Source organism: Erpetoichthys calabaricus, chromosome 13, assembly GCF_900747795.2.
Source record: "Erpetoichthys calabaricus chromosome 13, fErpCal1.3, whole genome shotgun sequence".
NCBI lineage: Eukaryota > Metazoa > Chordata > Cladistia > Polypteriformes > Polypteridae > Erpetoichthys > Erpetoichthys calabaricus.
Window position 1 is genome coordinate 12,193,767 of NC_041406.2, and position 25,157 is coordinate 12,218,923.

General features: G+C 44.1%; 1 protein-coding gene and 1 long non-coding RNA gene across 4 annotated transcripts in view; one reads left to right on the forward strand and one right to left on the reverse strand.

Moving 5' to 3' along the window:
- The window catches only part of LOC127530043 (uncharacterized), a 454,116-nt gene that overhangs the window by 154,721 nt on the left and 274,238 nt on the right, over positions 1–25,157 (reverse strand). The gene's annotated exons all lie outside the window — the stretch shown is intronic.
- Positions 1–25,157, forward strand: part of dnah5 (dynein, axonemal, heavy chain 5) — a 437,381-nt gene that overhangs the window by 136,801 nt on the left and 275,423 nt on the right. For all 3 annotated transcript variants that reach the window (XM_051935611.1, XM_051935612.1, XM_051935613.1), the window contains exons 14-18: positions 4,456–4,777; positions 8,630–8,836; positions 11,798–11,969; positions 16,233–16,378; positions 22,298–22,472. In XM_051935611.1, the coding sequence (XP_051791571.1) occupies positions 4,456–4,777; positions 8,630–8,836; positions 11,798–11,969; positions 16,233–16,378; positions 22,298–22,472 (1,022 nt within the window). The remainder of the gene's footprint in view (positions 1–4,455; positions 4,778–8,629; positions 8,837–11,797; positions 11,970–16,232; positions 16,379–22,297; positions 22,473–25,157) is intronic.

Sequence of the window (25,157 nt, forward strand, 5' to 3'; positions counted from 1 at the left end):
TCAAATGGTTCTGGAATGTGTGAAGAGCAACAAAGGTGCAGATCTTTATTTACGCGCGCCTTTATTCGCTGCGCCCAATTGAGGTCGCCCTTTTGAGGCTCGCCTTTTTGTGCGTGCCCTTATTGAAGGATACTGGCTTGTACGTCCGTAATATACCTTTAATTTTCTCTGCCGGTAATACAGGCGTGCGCGTCGGTAATATGCCTTTAATCTCCTCTGACAGTAATACTGGCTTGTATGTGGCTGTAATATGCGTCACTGTATTGTGTACCTTTAATTTCCTCTCGCAGTAATACTGGTTTGTATTTCCGTAAAACGCCTGTAACTTTCTCTGACAGTAATATCGCGCATCACACCGTGCCCCGCGTATGCGCACTTCACCAGAAGACACACACACACAGACACCTGGACGCACATAGGGATTTTATAGATATATAGACAAGTTATAACTTGATAAACGAGCAAGGTCTTGCAATACGAGTAGTACGTATATGCTTTGTCTGCCAAGTGTCACGCGATCACAACTGAGCCCATGGTGGTTCTCTTTCTCTCTCTCTCTCTCTGTCTCTCTCTCTCTCTCGGGATTGTGGGTAATCGTCTCCCATTCTCGGTCTCAGTCGGCGTGCCTCACTCATATAGTCAACATCCATACGAGCGTATACTGTTTACTATAGCTTTGTGACCACATGTGTGTGTGTGTGCTGTAACGTGTGAGTCCCTGTCTTACACCCCAAAACATGAGGCTGAGGCTGAGTACTTTAGCAACACCAGCTTTATAAAGCTTGAAACAGGAACAGCGCGGTTATTTATTGTAGCGGGATCTGCCGCTCTCCTATACACAGACACAGCAGTCAGACAGGGTCCTGACCAGGTTAGTGGCCAAGTAATCCTGTGCCCTGCTCATTTATAATGTTCCTTGTATCACGCATCAACGGCAGGAGCTTGTAGCATGTCCGTGATCTTTTCGGATTCGCTTTTACGGCAAACTGCTACAGCGTTGGGTGCCTGCGGTTGCTTCGGGACGCTCTTGCACGTGTCATCCCATTGGGGTGGAATCCCAAAAGAGTTTAGAAACCTTAGTGTCTAAAAAAGGGGGACCTTAGTGTCCAAGTGTTTTGACTCTTCAGGCAAAATCAACTGTCATTGGAGAGGCTCCTTGTTAAAGTCGCAAAAAAAGAAGAAGATTCCAGTGAGCCAACAGAGAGCAGGGATTCCATTAGTTAAGAGTGAAAGTCGACCTGCACGATAACCCTCCTCTTCCTCTCCTCTCTCTCGTCTCCCGCACACCATCCATGATTCATTTCAAAGGTAAAGTGCAGGTTAATTTGTTTGATGTATTTTTACTTTATATTTTGTATTAATCATTTTTATATAAATAGTTTTGAGTTGTGGAACGAATCACCTGAGTTTCCATTGTTTCTTATGGGGAAATTCACTTTGATAAACGAGTGCTTTGGATTACAAGTACGAATCCGGAACGAGTTACACTCACAATCCAAGGTTCCACTGTATTCCTTTCTTTTAGGTAAAAGTATGAAAACTTATTTAATGCTGTTCAAGTCTCCTCTGAGATAATTAGTAACAGATTTTGTTACGAGGGTATCTTAGAAGAGTTACGTTAGGGTCTTTGGCTTTAAAATATTAAGAAGGTTCTGGCTGCAGACGTCCACTGTCAGGTTGGAAGTGACGTTTTATTGTTTGATGATGTCGACTGTTGTGACAGAACCTATTCTTGACTGTTTTAGATTAATAGTATAATAGTTTATTTATATATATATTGTGGAACTTGACCCGGACACAGACAGGCAGACATGTTTGAATTACCCCACACACGTTTATTGTGGTCTTCCATCTATACAATACTGTTCAACAACAAGCCCCAATACCCCACAGTTCTGGCCAAATCACAATGTCTTCTCTTTCTCTTCTTCAGGCCGCCTCCTTCTCTCCTCCAGAGACCTCATCCGTCTTCCACCCAATTCAAGTCATCCTCTGAAGGGAGGCGGCCCCTTTAAATAAGCACCCGGATGTGCTCCAGGTGTGTTCCCGGCAATCTCCCACCGACACGCCCCAGTATGGCGGAAGTGCCGGCTGTATCCCTGGAAGCACTCCGGGTGTCTCTTCTTTTTCTTCCCCCCAGCACTTCCGGGTGTGGCGGAAGTGCTGAGGTCCAGGGTCCTACTGGTTTTGGGGTGCCCCCTGGTGGTGACCACAGGCCCTTACAGCGTCGAGCTTCGCAGCTCTGTACCCGTGGCCCCCAGGGCAGTCACCCCCTCGAGGTCTGGAGGAGGCACAAACCCTCCTCCAGTCTTCTCGGGCGTCCCGGCTGGGTACCACCCCCATCCGGGTACCACTATATATATATATATATATATATATATATATATATATATATATATATATATATATATATAGATATATATAATATTTTTTACATATTGTGTTAAATAGGCAATAAACTCTCTTAGTTCCTTCTAATTTTAAATTAATCTTGTAACATTTAAATGTTAAATACTTTGTTAATAGAGGAGTTATGTTAGGGTCTTTGGCTTTAAAATATTGAGAAGGGCCTGGCTGCAAGATGTCCACTGACAGGTCGGAAGTCCACTGTGGTGACCGAAGTGATGTTTCATTGTTTGTGGAAATCATCCATGTCCACTGTCATTTACCGTTGTGACAAACCTATTCTTGAATGTTTCAAATTTAATACCATTTATATGTTTTTTTTTTCCTATTGTTGCTTATTGTGTTAAATAGGCAATAAACGTTCCCTGTTCATGGACCTTTGATTTGAAATTAATGTTGTAACATACATTTACTTACCTCGGCAGTGACATTCATGTCTCTGGTGACTGTTCCTATGAAGTCAGTAGACGGTTTGGGAGAGCATGGGGGGTCATGAGGTCACTGGAAAGGGTTGTGTGGCTCTCCGGATATCTGCAAAAGGACGAAGGTCCAAGTCTTTAGAGTCCTGGTGTTTCCTCTTTTGTGAGACATGGACGCTATCCAGTGACCTGAGATGAAGACTGGACTCCTTCATGTGTGTCTCTTCGGAGAGTCCTTAGGTTCTGCTGGTTTGACTTTGTGTTGCTCACGGAGTCCCAAATGAGGCACATTACCAGCATTGTGAGGGAGCGTCAGGTACGGCACTACGGTCATGTGGCGCGATTCCCTGAGGGTGATCTTCATTTTTGAGGACCTGAGTGGCCAAGGGATCACCCACATAAAACCTGGCTGCGGCAGATAGAGGGTCATTTCCGGATGGGGGACTGGGCCACGTGTCTGCCATGGGGGGGGGGTTGCCAACCAGGATCCCGAGCTGCTTCGTCATGTGGTGGGTGCGGCAACACGCTGTACCAGCGCATGCTCCCCAACCTGACCTGACCTGTTGTAACATTAAAATATTAAATATCTCATTAATGGAGGGGTGTGGGATATTTCATTTTGCGTAATTAGGCTGTTTTATCCACTAACTAGCTGTCCCACGTGGCTCCGCCCATGTAGTAGTGAAACGGGACAAACTTTAAAAATCAATTTAAAAAAAAAATGTAATTCTGGTCAAGCGGAAGGTAGGTACGCTCCATCGGCAAACATCGCCAGTGTATCTGATCATGTTCAGCTCTGAAGGGAGAGCTTCCCCCCCACTGTGGGGAGCAAAGCACATGGCTGTGATATCTCTGGCAATCAGCAGCTACCCTCTAAAACACACGGAGCTCTGATCTCTCTCTCACAAACGTGAAACGGTACTCCTTAACAATCTGTAGATTATAATGTCTGCTGAACAAACCGGTATCGCTCGCTAAGCAGAGGTAAGGTGCACTCCAACACGTGGCAAAAGGAAGAGCAACTCGAATGGAGACTGACGTGTGAGTGAGGAGGGCCCCGCCCCCCTTGGCCCACAGATTCTCTCTCAGATTCACGCTTATTAATCGGTGCCACAAGTGAACTATGATACTTAGCGCGATGAGAGAAGTCGCAAAATCAACCGGAATGTTCAAGCAAATTATAGAATAAAAACGATCTAAATCTGTTAAGTAGTTCACTCGCGAAAAGTGGACAGACAGACAGAGAGATGCTGGATTTTATATATATATAAATGTGATGTATGCTTAACTATACCTTTACTCTTTTATATTAATTATCGCCCGTAAACATCATTGATGTTTCTTTGCAGATTTACTGTACAACTGTTGTGATCGGTACACATGGTGAGAACAAGTTATTGCTGTTACTCTTTGGTTTTGTTGGCTTCCTGGTTCTCCTTGCGATATGATGAATTCACACAATTTCTTAATTGTGTTGATCCCACTTGGAGGTTTGATTGTGCTGACTGATGCTCATCATATCGAAAGAGGAGGAGAAGGGTCCCTTTTGGTCTTTTTAGCACATACGTATAATATAATGAAGAGTTTCCCTTATAAAGTTCCCTAACTTTTTTAATGTGCTCTTTTCCAGATTAGGAATACCTGATCTCGGCATTGATGACAAGTATCAAAAGATACTCTTAAATTACGGTCGCGATATTGAAATGGTTTCCAAAATCTACACCAAGCATAAGAATGAACCTCCTATTGCCCGCGACTTACCTCCGATCTCTGGGAAGATCTTGTGGGCTCGTCAGCTATTCAGGAGAATACAAGACCCCATGGAGCTCTTTCAGCAGCAACCCAGCGTGCTGCAGACGGCGGAAGCAAAGCGCATCATACGCAACTACAATAAGGTGGCCAAAGTTCTGCTCGAGTATGAGGTGCTCTATCACAGGGGATGGATAAGACAGGTATGATGCCATAAAGTGCGAATTTGGTGGTCTTAAAGCATTGTGGTTATTTGGCATGTTCACATTATTTCCAAAGTACGAGGGTGAGTCAAAAATGATCCGCACTCTGGTTATATTAAAGCTTCTATTGGCAGCCCTGCCTTTACCATACGAGGTTCCAGTCTCCCCAGGTGTGAACGTCTTCTGTCAGATCATTTGTAACTGCGGTGCAAGAAACAGTGGTTGCCCCACATGTGATTTGCACAAAAGAAGAGTGACGTGCATTGATTTGTTTTTTGTGGTCTGAGGGTGTGCCGATATTTTTTGAAGACTTTGTACACGGTATTTTGTCGAGAAGAAGTGTGCATGAATGGATAGAGAAGTTCAAGGAAGGTTGCACAAGTGTCAGCCATGAAGAAGGAGCCGGACGTCCACGACCGATGACCACATTGAGTGGGCACGTGAAATGATTCTGCTGAATCAAGGAGTGACAGTAGATGATGCGGCAAATCATTTTGCAAATCAGCCATGGCTCTGCCTATGCAATAATCCACAACAGACTTGGGTTTCAAAAAGTTTGCGTAAGACGCGTATTGAAACAACTGCCCTAAACCTACATTTTTCTGAGGTGTTCACAAGTGAGCAAATGGATAACCTCCCAGAGGTAACAGGGACTACTAAGGAGGTACTGAGGGATTTGGAAACTGTAGAGAGAGGAGAGCTACTGAGATTAAATAAGATGAAATCAAACAAATCATCAGGACCAGATAATATTTACCCTTGAGTTCTTAAGGAGGCTAGCAAGTACAGATAGAAACCCTTGACACATATTTTTAGAAAGTTACTGCGCACTGGAGAGATTCAGAAGGATTGGAAAATGGCAAATATCATCCCATTATATATAAGGGGTGACAGGGCAGATCCAATCAACTGTAGGCCAGTACGCTTAACATGCATCACAGAAAAATTAATGGAAGGAATTATTAAGGATAAGAATGAGCAACACCTGGCAAGGACAGGAGTTATTAGGAAAAGTCAGTGTGGGGTCAGATGAGGGAGGTCGTGTTTTACTAACAATCAGAATTCTATGAGGAGGCAAGAAAAGGACACGACCAAAGTGGAGCAGATGAGATTATTGATCTGGACTTTCAGAAGGAATTTGATGAGGTGCTACATGAGAGGTTGGGCATCAAATTAAAAGAAGTGGCAGTTCAGGGTGATGTTTGTCGATGGGTGCAGAATGGGCTCAGACACAGGAAGCAGAGGGTGATGGGGTGAGCACACCATCAGAATTGGCTGATGTTAAGAGTGGTGACCAGCAAGGGGCAGTGCTGGGGCTGCTGCTATTTTTAATATTTAGAAATGACTTAGATAGGAATATAAGTAACAAGCTGGTTAAGTTTGCAGATGATACCAAGGTAGGTGGATTTGCAGATAATTTAGAATCTGTTATATCATCACAGAAGGACCTGGATAGCATACAGGCTTGGGCAGATTTGTGGCAGATGAAAGTTAATGTCAGTAAATGTAAAGAATTACACATAGGAAGTAAAAATGTGAGGTTTGAGTACACAATGGGCGGTCTGAAAATCAAGAGTCCACCTTATGAGAAGGATTTAGGAGTCATAGTGGACTCTAAGCTATCGACTTCCTGACAGTGTTCAGAAGACATTAAGAAGGCAAACAGAATGTCAGGTTATAAAGCGCCTTGATGTGTGGAGTACAAGTCACAGGAGGTTCTGCTCAAGCTTTATAACACACTGGTGAGGCGTCATCTGGAGTCCTGTGTGCCGTTTTGGTCTCCAGGCTACAAAAAGGACATAGCAGCACAAGAAAAGGTCCAGAGAAGAGCGACTAGGCTGATTCCAGGTCTACAGGGGATGAGTTATGAGGAAAGATTAAAAGAGCTGAGCCTTTAAAGAAGATTAAGTAGTGACATGACTGAAGTGTTTAAAACAGTGGTTCCCAAACTCGGTCCTGGGGGCACACTGTGGCTGCAGGTTTTTGTTCCCACCGGATTCCTAATCAGTGACAACACCTGATAGCACTGATCTCATTTAATTAGCTGGTATTTATTTCATTCAGAAAAGCACAGCAGCATGATTTTTACATTTATAAGACATTTAGAAATATTTCTGCTTTTGCTATAGATTTAAATGCTTAACTCTCTTTTGTTGATTTCATTATACTTTGCCCTTTCTCTGTGCAGTTTTTCCCCCTTTGTTGTATCTTAATAATGACAATTTAAAATGAGCAGAGCAGACACGCAGGCAAACAACACTAAATAATCAAAAGCTGCAAGTACTTTAGAAACCGACCCACTAATGAGTAAATAATGGATTAATTAAACAATTAGAAGACCTAGAAAAGTAGAATGAAAATCAAGATGAAAATACTGTTAAAAAGAAAAAAAAATACATTGTTACTATATAACTGCTTGGTACATTTTAATTTTAATTTTTTTTTTTTTTTTAGCAAACTTAGTTTTCTGATTTCTATATTGTTCCCTAAACACAGAACTTGGGAAATATCAGTTCACTTAATTAGCCCAGGAGCCCCCAATTAAAAACAGAAGCTGGGAGGAACAAAAACCTGCAGCCACAGGGGTTCACCAGGACCGAGTTTGGGAAACACTGGTTTAAAACTATGAAGGGGACACAGTTGGAAGCTTGTTAAGGGTAAATTTCGCACAAACATTAGGAAGTTTTTCTTTACACAAAGAATGATAGACACTTGGAATAAGCTACCAAGTAGTGTGGTAGACAGTAAGACTTTAGGGACTCTCAAAACTCGACTTGATGTTTTTTGGAAGAACTAAGTGGACAGGACTGGCGAGCTTTGTGGGGCTGAATGGCCTGTTCTCGTCTAGAGTGTTCTAATGTTCTAACTCCCAGAAGAGCACAAACAGAAGCGTTTGGAGATCTGCTAAACAACATTTGTAACCGATACCTTAAGGAAGGTGAAAGTTTCTTAAAAAGAATCATTAATGGTGACAAGACATGGATTCATCAGAGTAAACAGCAGAGTATAGAATTGAAGCCTCCTTAATCACCGACCAAGAAAAGGTTCAAAACTCAACCATCAGCTGGAAAATCGACACTTACAGTTTTCTGGGATTCTCAAGGCCCAATATTAGAACACCATCAGGAAAAGATTCAGCAATCAACGTTGCTCATTACGGTGAGGTACTCACTGAAGAGCTAAAGCGTAAACTTCGGTCAAAACGCAGAGGACTGTTACCCAAGGGCGTTGTGTTCTTGCATGACAGCGCACGTCCGCACACCGCCGCCAGCACTGTCAACACTCTGCAAAAACTTCGTTTTGAGGTGTTACTGCATCCTCCCTATAGTCCCGATCTCGCCCCACCGGACTGTCACCTGTTTCTTCCTTTGAAAGAAGCCCTACGAGGACAAAGATTATCGTCTGATGAAGAGGTGCATTCGTGGCTCACAGCTCAGCCTAAAACAGTTTTTAATGAAGGAATATGAACACTTGTTGACAGATGGACAAAGTGTATTGAAAAGCTTGGAGATGATGTCGAAAAATGATAGATTTATATCTTCTAAAATAAATTCTACAGCCAGATAGTGCAGATAATTTGTGACTCACCCTTGTAAGTAATATTTAGAGATTTATGACACCAATGGATTTTGCTCGGAGGTCACTGAAGCCCACTGAAACTGGAGGAACGAAATCTATGGGGTAGCCAGCCAGTGTGAGCCAACTCTGTAAACAAGTCATAGCGGGTTCAATACGTTAGTCTTTCTATCTGTTCATCTGACGTGGACCAGAGAACCAGCTTTGTTAGGAATTGGAAATGAGACCCTAAAAGAGAAATTCTGCTATGTTGTGTCCAAATTCTTCTCCCTACAGGTCGAAGTGGCTAAAACTGGCCTACAAGCATCTTTATTGGTAAAGTCCTCTGAAACTGGGCAGCTCTTTGTGAATTTTGACCCTCAAATCCTCATTGTAATTCGGGAGGCTGAGTGCATGCTGAGGATGGGATTGGAAATCCCACCGTTTGCGTTATCGCTTCAACAAAAACAAGAAACCTTTAAAAAGAACTACAATAAGCTGCAGGTACGTTTGGGCTTTTGACGACTTTCTCCCTAGTAAACAACACAGTTTAGGCCAAAGGTGTCAAACTCCGGTCTCCTGTAAGGTCACACGTGGTGGCCGCAGGATTTTGTTGCAGTCACTTCCTCAATTAGTGGCTTTATTTTCACGGGGTTAGTGGAAATTACCAAATCTGTTATGAGTTGGCGTAACCTCGCCCCCCTCTAAGCTTAACGCACACATGGACACACACACACATCCTGCCCACTTAAGCACTTGTTGATACTGTGAAACCAGGGGTGCATAAAGCCCCCTTAACCCCGACATAGAAAGACAGGGCGCAGGTTTTAGTCCACACAGCACACGGTTTCTTAACAGTCCAGCACTCATTCCTCACAGGGCCAAGCATAACGCAGTTCCTATTTCCACCAGTCCTTCCGCCTCCACTCCTCCTCAAGAGCTTTGTCTTCCTCCTCTCGATTTGAGTGGTAGTGACTGGTTCCTTTTCTAGGGTACCCGGAAGGAGTCCAGGGTGCCCAACAGGCTTCTTCCAGCACCACTTCTGGGTGTGGTGGAAGTACTGCCAAATAGGGCCCTGTAAAAGTCCAGGTGCCACCTGGTGGTAGCCACAGACCCCAGCAGGGTTGAGCTTCCACAACCCAAAGCCCCAATGCAAGCCAATGGGGCTGCCCTCTGTCAGTCCGGGGGAAACACTGTCTTGAAAATACTCTCTCCTCCAGTCCTTCCATACTTGGGACGCCCTGGCCGGGTAAGGCCACAATACCCACACAGCATATCACCCCTCAGCACTCCCCTCACTAACATTAGGATTAACAACACACGGGGGTCCTCTGGATATAACCGAGACAGTAGATTCAGGAAGTCTTCAGACCCCCTTCTCTTTTTGCACACTTTGTGTTGTAGTTTGAATTTTAAGTGGATACATGTGTAATTTTTGTCCATCAGTCTCCACTCAATAACCCATAATGACAGAGGACACAAGTTTTTAAGACCAGTCTGCACATTTATTAAGAAACAAAAAACTGAAATCTCCCATTCCTAGAAGTAAGGCCCATTGCTGTGGTAATCCAAATTGTGTTCAGGTCCAACCTGTTTGCTTTAGTTCTTCATGAGATGTTTCTAGAACTTGATAGATAGATAGATAGATAGATAGATAGATAGATAGATAGATACTTTATTAATCCCAAGGGGTAATTCACAAAATTGGAGTCCATCTGGGGCATATTGAACTGACTGGACATCATTTTGGAAAGGCACACGTGTCCCTGTGTATGGAAGGTCCCACAATTCACACTGCATGGCAGGACCAAAACCAAGCCATGAAGTCCAAGGAACACTCTGTAGACCTCAGACAGATCAGGGAGAAGGGCTTAAACCATCTCTACAGCTTTGAGTGTTTCCAGGAGCCCAGTGGCCTCCACAGTTGTGAAATGGAAGATGTTTGGAACCACCAGGACTCTTCATAATGTTGGGCAGTCTGAGCAAATGAGCAAGAAGTCCTTTGGTCAGGGAGGTGACCATGAACCCTATGATCACTCCAAGGGAGCTTCCGAAGTCCACTGCTCAGATGGTATGGGAGGTATTTTCTGCAAAAAAGAAAATGAAACTTAAAATGCAGTCTCTCTTTTCTAATTTCATTTTCATAGTCTACATGTAAGAATGCTGTAAAAATTAAAACTAACTTGAAATAACACCATTTGCAATTTAATGGGAATGAAGCTGCAAAAATGAAAAGTAAAACGCAAATGAGCAATGGCGCCACCTGCTGCTCTTTGCTTTTTCATTTTCAAGTTCTCAACATGCAAATACCGCAGGTCAGTGGGCAGGGTTTGTACCTCGATTTCCCACAATTCTTTGCCCTTCATAGCTTAGAGCCACTTAGAGCGATAGAACACTTCACACTTTGACTGCGTTTAATTCACGTGATTTTGATCTTTTCACCCCCGTACTGCGAGCTTCACCGCGAAACCGTCTCACAAAATCTGAAGGCCACGCATAATTGTATTTCTGACGTAATTAATGTGCTATTTAATTATAATGTTTACACTAGAATAACACAAAAATACAAAGCATCCCATTTCCACAATTAAACAAGGTGACGTGCACAATTAAACAAGGTGACATGCGCACTTAAGGTGACGGGCAGAATTAAATGTGGTGCCACACAATTAAAAAGGTGACACGCACACTTAAGGTGACGCGCACATTCAACAAGGTGATGTGCAGAATTAAATGTTTTGCTGCACAATTAAAAAAAAGTGACACGCTTAATAAAATAAGGTGACACGCACACTTACGGTGACGCACTCATTCAAATGATGTCACACACAGAATTAAATGTAGTGCCGCACAATTAAACAAGGTGACAAGCACACTTACGGTGTCATGCACATTCAGACGATATGACACGCAGAATTAAATGTGGTGCCACACAATTAAAAAGGTGACACGCACACTTAAGGTGACGTGCACATTCGACAAGGTGATGTGCAGAATTAAATGTTTTGCTGCACAATTAAAAAAAAGTGACACGCACAATAAAATAAGGTGACACGCACACTTAAGGTGATGCACTCATTCAGATGATGTCACACACAGAATTAAATGTAGTGCCGCACAATTAAACAAGGTGACAAGCACACTTACGGTGTCACGCACATTCAGATGAGGTGACACGCAAAATTAAATGTGACGCCGTGCAAAATCAGAGATGAGGCGCTCACAATCAGAGGGGTGACGACAAGTAAAATTGTACGGAAAGGGTAGGTACCTTGGAATAACTAATGGAAATCACTGATTGGTGGCAAGGTTTGCCTGTCAGTCCACTGGGGAAGTTTCCGGTTTTGTCACTTGCCCTTCGGGGCCACTGTAGGATGTAAGACAAGTATGTCTTGCACAAGTCTATCATATTTATGTTTCTTTATTTCCATTTTAAACAAATCTTTATTTCTCGGCAATTTGCAGATGGTTCTGGAGGAGAACAGACGAGTCCGGAGCAAAATCCAAAGTGCTTTTGAGCAGCTCTTTAGTCCTCACCTGGTTAAAGTAGATGAGGCCATTCAACCAGGGTTGACGTCTCTCAGCTGGACTTCTTTGAATTTCGAAAAGTACCTGAATCGAGTAACACGCTCTCTGTGTAAGTAAGACGGTACACCGTTTTATTGAAATTATACTAATTATCATTTTATATTGAGTGCTGCTGTCTTGGGTATGAACCCCAGACTGGGTTGTTGCCTGTGTGGAGGTTGCATGTTATTCCTGTGTCTGGGTGGGCTTCCCCCGGGTGCTCTGGTTTTTCTCACACAGGTCAGTGACTCTAAATTACAACAGTGTATGTGTGACCCATGTGATTCAATTGTCCAGATTGGTTCCCACCTTGTGCCCATAACTGCCAGTATAGTCTACGGGTCCACACAACACTGAATTTGCTTGAGAAGTTGACTGGAGGACATTGTAAGGGTTGAGTACATTTGAGAATGATTGACTCAAGTATTCAGACTTCTATTGAAGCCCCTTTGGCAGCAATTCCTGCCTGGTATCATCTTGGGTCTGATGTGCCAAGCTTCACACCTCCTGGATTTGGGGATGTTCTGTCATTCTTCTCTACAGATCCTCTCAAGCTCTGTCAGGTTGGATGGTGACCTTCAGTGGCAGCTCTCCAGCTTGCTGGGCCACTCAAGGACATTTCCAGAGTTGTTCCTAAGGCACTCCTGTGTTGTCTTTGCTTTGTTCTGCTGGAAAGCAAACCTTTAGACCAGTCTGAGGTTTAGGGGGTATTGTTGGCAGGTAGTGTGTGGTGAAGTGGTTAAGGCTTTGGACTTCAAACCCTGAAGTTGTGGGCTTACAACTAGTAAGTGAGCTAGTAGCAGTCGCCATATTGTCACATGTACGGAGTACACCTAGAGACGAGAATGCATTACAATACAGAACTGCATTATAATGAACTGAAAACACAAATCCGATTTCCTGGTACTCCTCACCCCAGTTTCCATAGCACTTATTCATTGGTACTCCTTACTGTAACAAAGCTGAATAAGATGTCAAGTGAAATGCTGGTGTGTGTATTTGGCACGTTTCAAAACTCTCTGAGCTTCCTGACTTTAAATAAGAGGAAGAAATGACGATTGGCAACAGCAACATTCTCTTGCACAAGCTGGCTCTTGGTTTTAAGTCAGAATCTTCCCATATTACTAGCAGCACCCATCTGGTTCTTCTGTAACCCTAACCCTAACCCTAACGTGTGTATGTATGTACGTATGTATTTATTTATTTACTGGCCACTTTATTAGGTACACCTATTCCACTACCTGTTAACGTAAATAGGTGGCCACTTTATTAGGCAGCAACTCCGTGCATTTCGGCCTGTAGACCTTGTCAAGATGACCTGCTGAAGTTCAACTGAGCATCAGAATAGGGAAGAAGAAAGGTGACTGAAGTGACTCTGAACGTGGCATAGTTGTTGGTGCCAGACAGGCTGGTCTGAGTATTTCAGAAACTGCTGATCTACTAGGATTTTCACACAACCATCTCTCGGGTTTACAGAGAATGGTCTGAAAAAGGGAAAATATCAGTGAGCGGCAATTGTCTGGGTGAAAATGGTTTGTTGATGCCAGAGGTCAGAAGAGAATGGCCAGACTGGTCTGAGCTGATAGAAAGGCAACAGGAACTCACATAAGCACTCGTTACAAGTGAGGTATGCAGAAGAGCAGCTCTGAACACACAACATGTCAAACCTTGAAGCAGGTGGGGGGCTACAGCAGCAGGAGACCCCACCGGGTGCCAATCTTGTCAGCTGAGAACAGGCAACAATTCACACAGGCTCAACAAAATTATACAAGAGGAGATTGGAAGAACTTCATCTGGTCTGCTGAGTCTCGATTTCTGCTATGACATTCGGATGGTAGGCTCAGAATTTGGCGTCAGCAACATGAGAGCATGAATCCATCCTGCATAGTTTCAACAGTTCAGGCTACTGGTGGTGGTGTAACGGTGTGGGTGATATTTTCTTGGCACACTTTGTGCCTCTTAGTACTAGCTGAGCATCGTTTAAATGCCACAGCCTACCTGCGTATTGTTGCTGACCATGTCCATCCCTTTATGACTGACGTCTTCTGATGGCTCCTTCTAGCAGGATAACGCGCTATGTCACAAAGCTCAGATCTCTTCAAACTGGTTTCTTGAACATGACAGTGAGTTCACAGGACTCAAGTGGCCTCCACAGTCGCCAGATCTCAACCCAACAGAGCACCTTTGGGATGTGGTGGAACGGGAGATTTGCATCATGGATGTGCAGCCGGCAAATCTACAGCAACTGCGTGAAGCTATCATGTCAATATAGACCAAAATCCCTGAGGGATGCCTCCAGCACCTTGTTGAATAAATGTCATGAAGAATTACAGCAGTTCTGAGGGCTAAAGGGAGTCCAACCTGGTGCTAGCAGCCCTAACGTTAACCTTAACCAGCAGGGCCTCCACATTCCAATGATAGACCAGAATGCTTTGCTTTACAGAACTTAATCTAAAAGAACTGAAAACACAAATCTGATCTCCTGATACTCCTGATGCCATTTTCCAAAGCACTTCTTCATTGGCACTCCCTTACTGTAACAAAGCTGAATAAAATGTCGGGTGAAGTGCTGGTGTGTGTATTTGACCTCAGTATGTGCGTCTTGGGAACTGCACGTCTGACATTGTGGTCAGCAACACAGGAGCGCCACAAGGGACTGTACTTTCTCCGGTCCTGTTCAGCCTATATACATCGGACTTCCAATACAACTCGGAGTCCTGCCATGTGCAAAAGTTCGCTGATGACACTGCTATCGTGGGCTGTATCAGGAATGGGCTGGAGGAGGAGTATAGGGACCTAATCAATGACTTTGTTAAATGGTCTGACTCAAACCACCTACACCTGAACACCAGCAAAACCAAGGAGCTGGTGGTGGATTTTAGGAGGCCCAGACCCCTCATAGACCCAGTGATCATCAAAGGTGACTGTGTGCAGATGGTGCAGACCTATAAATACCTGGGAGTGCAGCTGGATAATAAATTAGACTGGACTGCCAATACTGATGCGCTGTGCAAGAAAGGACAAAGCCGGTTATACTTCCTTAGAAGGCTGGCTTCCTTCAACATCTGCAATAAGATGCTGCAGATGTTCTATCAAACAGTTGTGGCGAGCGCCCTCTTCTACGCAGTGGTGTGCTGGGGAGGCAGCATTAAGAGGAAAGACGCCTCACGCCTGGACAAACTGGTGAGGAAGGCAGGCTCTATTGTTGGCATGGAGCTGGACAGTTTAACATCTGTGGCAGAGCGAAGGGCGCTCAGCAGGCTCCTATCAATTATGGAGAATCCACTGCATCCACTAAATAATGTCATCTCCAGACAGAAGAGCAGCTTCAGCAACAGACTGCTGTCACTGTCCTGCTCCACAGACAGATTGAGGAGATCATTCCTCCCCCAAACTATGCGACTCTTTAATTCCACCAGGGGGGGTAAACGTTAATATTTAACATTATACATAGTTATTGTCTGTTTTTTTCACCTGTATTATTATCATTCTTTAATTTAATATTATTTATTGTATCAGTATGCTGCTGCTGAAGAATGTGAATTTCCCATCGGGATTAATAAAGTATTTATCTATCTATCTATCTCTCTATCTACTTCAAAACTATTTGAGCTGCTTAACTTTGAATAAAATGAAGAAATTTTAATTGGCATCAGCAACTCAAATCAGGTTCTGGTGAGGAAGGCAGGCTGTATTGTAGGCACAGAGCTGGACAGTTTAACATCTGTGGCAGAGCGACGGGCGCTGAGCAGGCTCCTATCAATTATGGAGAATCCCCTGCATTCACTAAACAGGATCATCTCCAGATAGAGGAGCAGCTTCAGCGACAGACTGCTGTCACCGTCCTGCTCCACTGACAGACTGAGGAGATCGTTCCTCCCCCACACTATGTGACTCTTCAATTCCACCTGGGGGGGGGGGGGGGGGGGGGGTAAATGTTAACATTATAAAAAGTTATTGTCTGTTTTTACCTGCATTATTATCAATCTTGAATTTAATATTGTTTTTTTGTATCAGTATGCTGCTGCTGGAGTATGTGAATTTCCCCTTGGGATTAATAAAGTATCTATCTATCTATCTATCTATCTATCTATCTATCTATCTATCTATCTATCTATCTATCTATCTATCTATCTATCTATCTATCTATCTATCTATCTATCTATCTATCTATCTATCTATCTACATCCTTGGTTTCAAGTTCGAATCTTCCCTATATTCAAAGCAGCACACATCTGGTTCTTTTGTCATCCTGCACATTTCAGTATTAATTTCAAATTTTCCTAATTCTTCTAACCAATTATTTATTGCTTTTTTTTTTTTAACATCCAAGCTGACCTGGAACTTCTGGTGGACCGTGTGAACGACTTGGTGGAATTCCGCATAGACGCTGTACTCCTAGACATGAGCTCAACGTGCCTGTGCAACCTGCCCGAAGACGAGCCGTGTACCCCTGAGCAGTTTGCCCAAATGACCAAGGTATGGCCTGCCATCATTGTCTGGGTTTACTGTACAAAGAAGACTTTTATGCATAAACAGAACATCATTTTTTTGTGTGGCATCTTTTTAAAAAAATTTAAAGAAGTACAACTTAATGGCATTTAGTAATAACAAAGCTCAATTAATTATGCAATGCAAAAATGCAGCAAACACTTTAGGAGCCTCCCAGGCTTCATTTATTTTAACATGGCAGTACAGCCCAGTCACTGAGATATCTGAGGTGTCATTCTGTGCTCCAAGTATGGCTACACTTTGAACTTCAGGGGCTTTCTTTTCTTCCACTTTCTCAATCCTTGTCAATCGTCTCAGTAACGATCCACGCACACTCCTTCATGAGTCGTCCCACTGATGCAGTAATCTCATCCAGCAGGTATTGGGCACAAGCAGTGATGGCAAGAAATAAAATGTTGTATAATAAAAATGATTGAATAGAAATAAACCAAGGGACTTTATGTTAAAGCTTTAATTGTCTTGTTGTTAGCATCTCTTGTGCTTGTAATTCTGTGTTAAAACGGTTAAGGCCGTGTGTCTCTCAGGTTAAACCGTTATGATCCGACGTACCTCAAAAACACAATGGCATGTAAATGAAAAGCTGTAAAGTCAGTTTTAGAACAAACTGAACCTGAACCATTAAGTGAATCGAGTGATAACGATGACAATGTGAATTGGTCATCAGATGGAAAGTAAAGTTGATAGATAGATAGATAGATAGATAGATAGATAGATAGATAGATAGATAGATAGATAGATAGATAGATAGATAGATAGATAGATAGATAGATACTTTATTAATCCCAGGGGGAAATTCACATATTCCAGCAGCAAAAATATTAAATTAAAGAGTAATAAAAAATGCAGATAAAAAAACAGACAATAACTTGAATAATGTTCAATGTTTACCCCCTCTGGTGGAATTGAAGAGTCGCATAGTTTGGGGGAGGAATGATCTTCTCAGTCTGTCAGTGGAGCAGGACAGTGACAGCAGTCTGTCACTGAAACTGCTCCTCTGTCTGGAGATGACACTGTTTAATGGATGTAGTGGATTCTCCATAATTGATAGGAGCCTGCTGAGTGCCCGTTGCTCTGCCACAGATGTCAAACTGTCCAGCTCCATGCCAACAATAGAGCCTGCCTTCCTCACCAGTTTGTCCAGGCGTGAGGCATCCTTCTTCTTAATGCTGCCTCCCCAGCACACCACTGCGTAGAAGAGGGCACTCGCCACAACCATCTGATAGAACATCTGCAGCATCTTACTGCAGATGTTGAAGGATGCCAGTCTTCTAAGGAAGTATGATGCATACGGTACTGGGCAACTGCCGTGATACGCCCTTGGTCTCATTAAGGTTTACTGTGGTGCCAGTAGCTTTGTGGCAAAAAGGCAAAATGACTGTGTTCACAAAGCCGTAACTGTTGTTGTTCGTATCAGGGGAAATATGGAAGACCAGGTTCCTCACACCATCACCCTCTGCTTCCTGCGATGGAGACAATGCTGCACCCATGTGAACTTCCACTTCATTTAATGTGATGCCCAACCTCTCAGGTGGCACTTTATCAATTGCTTTCTGAAAGTCGAGATACAGTGCATCCGGAAAGTATTCACAGAGAATCACTTTTTCCACATTTTGTTATGTTAGCCTTATTCCAAAATGGATTCAATTCATTTTTTTCCTCAGAATTCTACACACAACACCCCATAATGACAACGTGAAAAAAGTTTACTTGAGGTTTTTGCAAATTTATTAAAAATAAAAAAACTGAGAAAGCACATGTACATAAGTATTCACAGCCTTTGCCATGAAGCTCAAAATTGAGCTCAGGTGCATCCTGTTTCCCCTGATCATCCTTGAGATGTTTCTGCAGCTTAATTGGAGTCCACCTATGGTAAATTCAGTTGAGTGGACATGATTTGGAAAGGCACACACCTGTCTATAGAAGGTCCCACAGTTGACAGTTCATGTCAGAGCACAAACCAAGCATGAAGTCAAAGGAATTGTCTGTAGACCTCCGAGACAGGATTGTCTGCTTTGAAGGTCCCAATGAGCACAGTGGCCTCCATCATCTGTAAGTGGAAGAAGTTCAAAACCACCAGGACTCTTCTTAAAGCTGGCCGGCCATCTAAACTGAGCAATCGGGGGAGAAGGGCCTTAGTCAGGGAGGTGACCAAGAACCCGATGGTCACTCTGTCAGAGCTCCAGAGGTCCTCTGAGGACAGAGGAGAACCTTCCAGAAGGACAACCATCTCTGCATCAATCCACCAATCAGGTCTGTATGGTAGAGTGGCCAGACTGAAGCCACTCCTTAGTAAAAGGGACATGGCAGCCCGCCTGGAGTTTGCCAAAAGGCACCTGAAGGACTCTCAGACCATGAGAAAGAAAATTCTCTGGTCTGATGAGACAAAGATTGAACTCTTTGGTGTGAATGCCAACCAAAGGAAACCAGGCACCATCCCTACAGTGAAGCATGGTGGTGGCAGCATCATGCTGTGGGGATGTTTTTCAGTGGCAGGAACTGGGAGACTAGTCAGGATAAAGGGAAAGATGACTGCAGCAATGTACAGAGACATCCTGGATGAAAACCTGCTCCAGAGCGCTCTTGACCTCAGACTGGGGCGACGGTTCATCTTTCAGCAGGACAACGACCCTAAGCACTCAGCCAAGATATCAAAGGAGTGGCTTCAGGACAACTCTGTGAATGTCCTTGAGTGGCCCAGCCAGAGCCCAGACTTGAATCCGATTGAACATCTCTGGAGAGATCTTAAAATGGCTGTGCACCGACGCTTCCCATCCAACCTGATGGAGCTTGAGAGGTGCTGCAAAGAGGAATGGGCGAAACTGGCCAAGGATAGGTGTGCCAAGCTTGTGGCATCATTTTCAAAAAGACTTGTGGCTGTAATTGCTGCCAAAGGAGCATCGACAAAGTATTGAGCAAAGGCTGTGAATACTTATGTACATGGGATTTCTCAGTTTTTTTATTTTTAATAAATTTGCAATAAACCTCAAATAAACTTTTTTCACGTTGTCATTATGGGGTGTTGTGTGTAGAATTCTGAGGAAAAAAATGAATTTAATCCATTTTGGAATAAGGCTGTAACATAACAAAATGTGGAAAAAGTGATGCGATGTGAATACTTCCCGGATGCACTGTAAATACAGTGATCCCCCGCTATATCGTGGTTCAGCAATCGCGCCCCCGCTACGTCGCGGATGTATTAATGCTATTATTATTACTAGGGGGCTCCACCCCCTGCTCACTTCGCTTGCCCACCCCCGGGTTTGGTTTACCGGATAAACAATTTAAAGAGATTGTTATTTTCATGGGAATTGTTACATATGCATTATTTTCATTTTTACTTTAAAACTTTTGTAAAAACAATATTTGTCCTTTATTTCCTGCCCCAGGCGTGGTTAAATCTCTTTCTCGCGGCACTATTAACGCTGCTCACGTTGTGAAGGGGGGACACTGAACGCACGCTAAAGAGATGCGATCGGTTCAGCTGGTGTCTTGCTACTGCTGGCCAGCTGTGTGTTGTGCTTGTCGCTGTGATATTTGCCCGGACACCACCAGTCGGAGACCATATCTTTATCCAAATCTTTGTCTTTATTGTCCTTTTCCACAACACAACACAGTCCCGCACAACTCACAGTGCCTCTAGCCCCAGTCACCCTTCTCTTGGGCCTTCTCTCTCCTCGTCCCTGGGCCACCTGTCCTCTCTCTCCAGGAGCTTCGTCCTGCTCCTGCTCCCGACTCCAGCTCGGTGATTGGAGGGAGGCGGCCCCTCTTATCCTCACCCGGATGAGCTCCAGGTGCTCTACCTAACGTCATGTCCTGGTGTGGCGGAAGCATCAGGACAGCACCCGGAAGCACTCCGGGTGACCCTGGAAGGATCGTCCTCCATGGGTGTGGCGGAAGTAAATAAGTCCTGGGCTCCATGAGGCTCGGGGCGCCCCCTGGCAGTGGATACGGGCCTCCACAGACTTGAGCCTCCCTGCTTCCCTTCCGTGGCCCTCTTCTGCTCCAGGGTGGCCCGGAGGACAAATATGCCACCTCTTGGTCCCTCCAGGCGTCCCGGCTGGGTCTGACCCCCAGCCATGTATGACACACGCTTTACATCAATCACTTAAAAGCCTGTACAGCAGCTGTCCTTTTGCCACTTCGCATCTCTGCTGTTCACTTTGTGAAGGGGGGAGCTGAACGCATGCTAAGCAGAAGTGGACAGATAACTACTGGCTTTGTGCTGCTTCTACCAAGATGCCTGTTCTGCTTGTCGCTCTGTGCGTTCTGAAGGAGGAGGTGGGGTGAGGGCTAAGGAGAAGTGCTCGGATCATCTGCTGGGTTTCTGCAGCTGCTGCTGGCGAGCTATGTGTTCTGCTTGTCGTTATTTTAAGAGCTGGGAGCACCTGAAGTGTGCCTGCCAAAAGCATTCCAACAGCTGCTAGTTTAGATGTCCGTGACCTTGTTTTAAATTATTTGTAAGCAGGGCGTGTCGTCAAAGTGTCTGTCCGAGATGATCTTGTCTCGATCGCTTCGCTCAACCCCCACCAGACCCCACGCTCCTGCCACTTCGTGTTGTGAAGGGGGAGAGCTGAATGCACGCTAAGGAGAAGTGGACTTTGTGCTATTTCTGCCAAGATGCATGTTCTGCTTGCCGCTCTGCGCGTCGATCATTTAAAAGCCTGTACAGCAGCTGTCCTTCTGTCTCACTGCCTTGTCTTGTGTGACGTTAAAATGTTTTATAATAGAGAGATGTTACTTGTATCCTTAGCCCAACATCCACATATCATATGTGTTTACAAAGTGTGTTTTAATAAGTTTACATATGTTTAAAGCGTGTGGGAGGGGTATTTAAGGCTTAATCTATAAAAAAAAAGGTTTATTTATATGGTCTTTCTATATCGCGGATTTTCACCTATCGCTGATGGGTCTGGAACGTAACTTCCACAATACGCGGGGGATCACCGTAATACTGTATGCTCCACTTTGATCGCTCTCTCAGTAGGCCTTCTCCTTTTTCTTCTAACGTTCACACTTCCTCTTTTGATCGCATCACCAAAGCCTAACAATCACACCAAAGCCATACTGACCAATCCAATTTGTGCTAAGGCATGGTTTTCTTTCTCTGTTGTGACCCAATCTTCCCATTGTAGTGTTTTCAAAATTGATTCTTTGTTGAATGCCCAGACAATCTTTGATTTGGGGTTGTGTACAGTTGTTGGGGGGCAGAGTAATGTTGCTTATTTAACTGTGTGCCCATTACCATTAAATACACCAGTAGGTCGGATTGGGAGAAAGGACACACACACACACACACACGCACACACACACACACACACACATACACACACACACACAGACCTTAGTGTTTTATTACACTGCAGATGACTGACCTCTGCTAGCAAAGTAATATGGTTGTATATTTGACTTCCTGTAATAATCATAACAGATTCAAAGATCACAGGACAACATTTTTATTAATGTTAATGCAAACTTAATGCTCTATATGTAGAATATCCAATTATTGTAATTAGGATGCTCAGTTTACCGGAAATGCAAAACTACCAACTCAAAATGAAAATAAAATGGCCAATACGCAATTTACCCCATAACTGATATATGAACATTGAATAATTCACAGCAAAAGAAAACTGTTACATCTGTTGTCAATCCGGAGTGAGAAGCACCTGAAATGGATGGCTTAAGAGCCTTAAGACGCACAGACGTCTCACTTTTGGTGTGACATTGTAGATATCCGACCCCTGACAAAGTACAAGTGTTTTTAGGGAGCAGGTTAAGTAGGCAAAAGTATGTTCTGCAATACCAAGCACACCCTTCGACGCCCATGTTTATGTCTCACTTTCTCTCTCCATCTCCATGTTCTTCTAAACTACTTCTTCACTGCAGGAACTGTGCATTAAAGGAGCTCAGAGTCTGCACACCAAAAGCTCCCTGGTGGAGGAAGCAGCCAATGAACTTATTAATATGTTACTGGATATGGAACCATTAAGCAAAGAGGATGAAGTCGAAGAAACATCCAAGGAAGAACATAAGGCAGAAAATGATAAAGAAGAGAGTGAAGGTAATTCATACTGGTTTGGATTTTAAATTAACTGCTGAGGACATTCTCTTCTGTGGTGGTGCCCATTTCTCATTAGTTTAAAATCAGTCAACCACACTTTACTTTCCTGGCTAACACCCTCACAAGAGACTTTATAGAGCTTCTTCTTCTTCTTCTTCTTCTTTCGGCTGCTCCCATTAGTGGTTGCCACAGCGGATCGTCTTCTTCCATATCTTTCTGTCCTCTGCATCTTGTTCTGTTACACCCACCACCTTCATGTCCTCTCTCAGCACATCCATAAACCTCCTCTTAGGCCTTCCTCTTCTCCTCTTGCCTGGCAGCTCTATCCTTAGCACCCTTCTCCCAATATACCCAACATCTCTCCTCTGCACATGTCCAAACCAACGCAGTCTCACCTCTCTGACTTTGTCACCCAACCATCCCACCTGAGCTGACCCTCTAATGTCCTCATTTCTAATCCTGTCCATCCTCGTCACACCCAATGCAAATCTTAGCATCTTTAACTCTGCCACTTCCAGCTCTGTCTCCTGTGCCACCGTCTCCAACCCATATAACATAGCTGGTCTCACTACCGTCCTGTAGATCTTCCCTTTCACTCTTGCTGACACCCGTCTGTCACAAGTCAATCCTGACACTCTTCTCCATCCATTCCACCCTGCCTGCACTCTTTTTCACCTCTCTTCCACAATCCCCATTACTCTTTACTGTTGATCCTAAGTTTTTAAACTCATCCACCTTCGCCAAATGAACATATCGAATTAAAGATGACAATTGTGGGAAAAAGTCGAACCACCTCAATCAGTTATTAAGTAGATAGATAGATAGATAGATACTTTATTTAGAACGTCTTTATTACAGTTGTAAGTAAATGGACGATTTGGCAGACCAAGGTGAGCCGAAGGCCTGCTGTCGGGTGCTGCTGTCGGTCCCTTAGAAGAACGGTTTAGACACAGGGTCATGTAAATGGCTTTTAGGATGACCCCATGTCCGCTATCATACTACATGACCAAATGCCTGCTTTTTGGATGACCCCATGTCTGCTATAAACACAATAATACAATTCTCCTCTCCACTACAGCTCCCAGCAAGCTCCGTTACACTCCTCCCAACTCCGGTTCGCTTGCTGGGTCTCCACCAGTCCTTTATATAGTTCTTGACCCAGAAGTGCTCCTACTCTTCCTCCCATGTGACTTCCCCGCACTTCCAGGTCAGATGGAGAATCCCAAGTCTTTAATCAGCCCGGAAGTACTATGGGGCTTCCGTCCTCATGACTTCCAAGCACTTCTGGGCTGGAATGGAAACATGACTCCCCAGGTCCTTTCATAGCTCCCCCTGGTGGCACCCACGGTACCCAACAGGGCTGAGAAACTGGACTCCAAGTCCCAGGATGCCCTACGGGAATCCGGGGCACCACTGCACTCCAGTGGAGCTGCCATCTAGCGTTTTGGGGGAGGCAGTGTCCCTCATCCTTCCACTTCAGGGGTGTCCCAGCCGGGTTCAGCTGTCGGCTGTCCATCACACAGTACATCGATGGATTCAACTCCTACCATTGATAAGGTCTGGATCTTCTGCTTTGAGTTTTCACATTTAAAGTTTATAAAACCCCCTTCCCAGATATACGCATATCCATACCTCCTTATGCCATACATGATTGGAGAGCTTTTAACTGGCTACCCAAAATACAGTGCCCCCTATAGTGTTTGGGACAAAGACCCACTTTTACCTTTGATTTCCCCCTCTGATCTACAGTTTAAAATTACAAATCAATCGATTTAGACATTGTGATTAAAGTTCACACGGCAGACATTCATTAAATGTGTCTTTGTCCCAAACATTATGGAGGGCACTGTATATAAAGCAAAAAGTAGGATACAGATGTTGATTTTCTACTGATTGCACAATTATTGATAATTAGAGTATTAGGTAATTCATACTTATCAGATATTTGCAAAGAACTCCATACTGCAATGCAGTGTTTAAACCAATATATGCTTAAATCTTCTTCTTTTGGATGCTCCCATTCAGTGGTCTTCACGGTGGATCATCCATCTGCGTCATGACTTCAAAATTTATATTTTAAGTATCTTTTAAGTACGTGTTTATATTTTAGACAGCCAGCCAGCCAGCCAGCCAGCCAGCCAGCCAGCATAGCTACTGGGCTGCACATGTTGGAGAAGTGACTCTGTCTGTTACGGCATCTTTCTGCAATTTTAACTACTGTATCACTATATGACATAAAAACAGCAAATAGAGTTTAGATAAGCATTGGGGTCCATGGATATACAACTTCAGTATTGTGTGGCTTGGTAACAAATACATAGGATTCCACATAATTGCATTGGTGCCAGGATTCCAAGCCTGGTATGATGGCCGTCCCAGTCAGTGGTAGGTGGGTTTGACAGTACGAGCTGATCTTCTTGAAGTCTCCCCTTCTCTGTCAGTCTCTTGTTCCATTCCTAGGTCTCCCAGACCATTTGTGGGCTCCGCTGGGTCATCAGTCTTTCCCACCGGGAGTTCTGCCTCCGTGGTCTCCATTACCAGCCCTTGTCTCTGTTCCATTGATGTTCCTTGCTGTGGATTGCTGTCAGGTTGCCGTAGTTCTCTTTGTTTAAGGTTGAACTCTTGTGCCTTGGCTCTGTGCCTGGAGCGTTACCCAGGTTCTGTGACCTCGGATCTGACATGTGT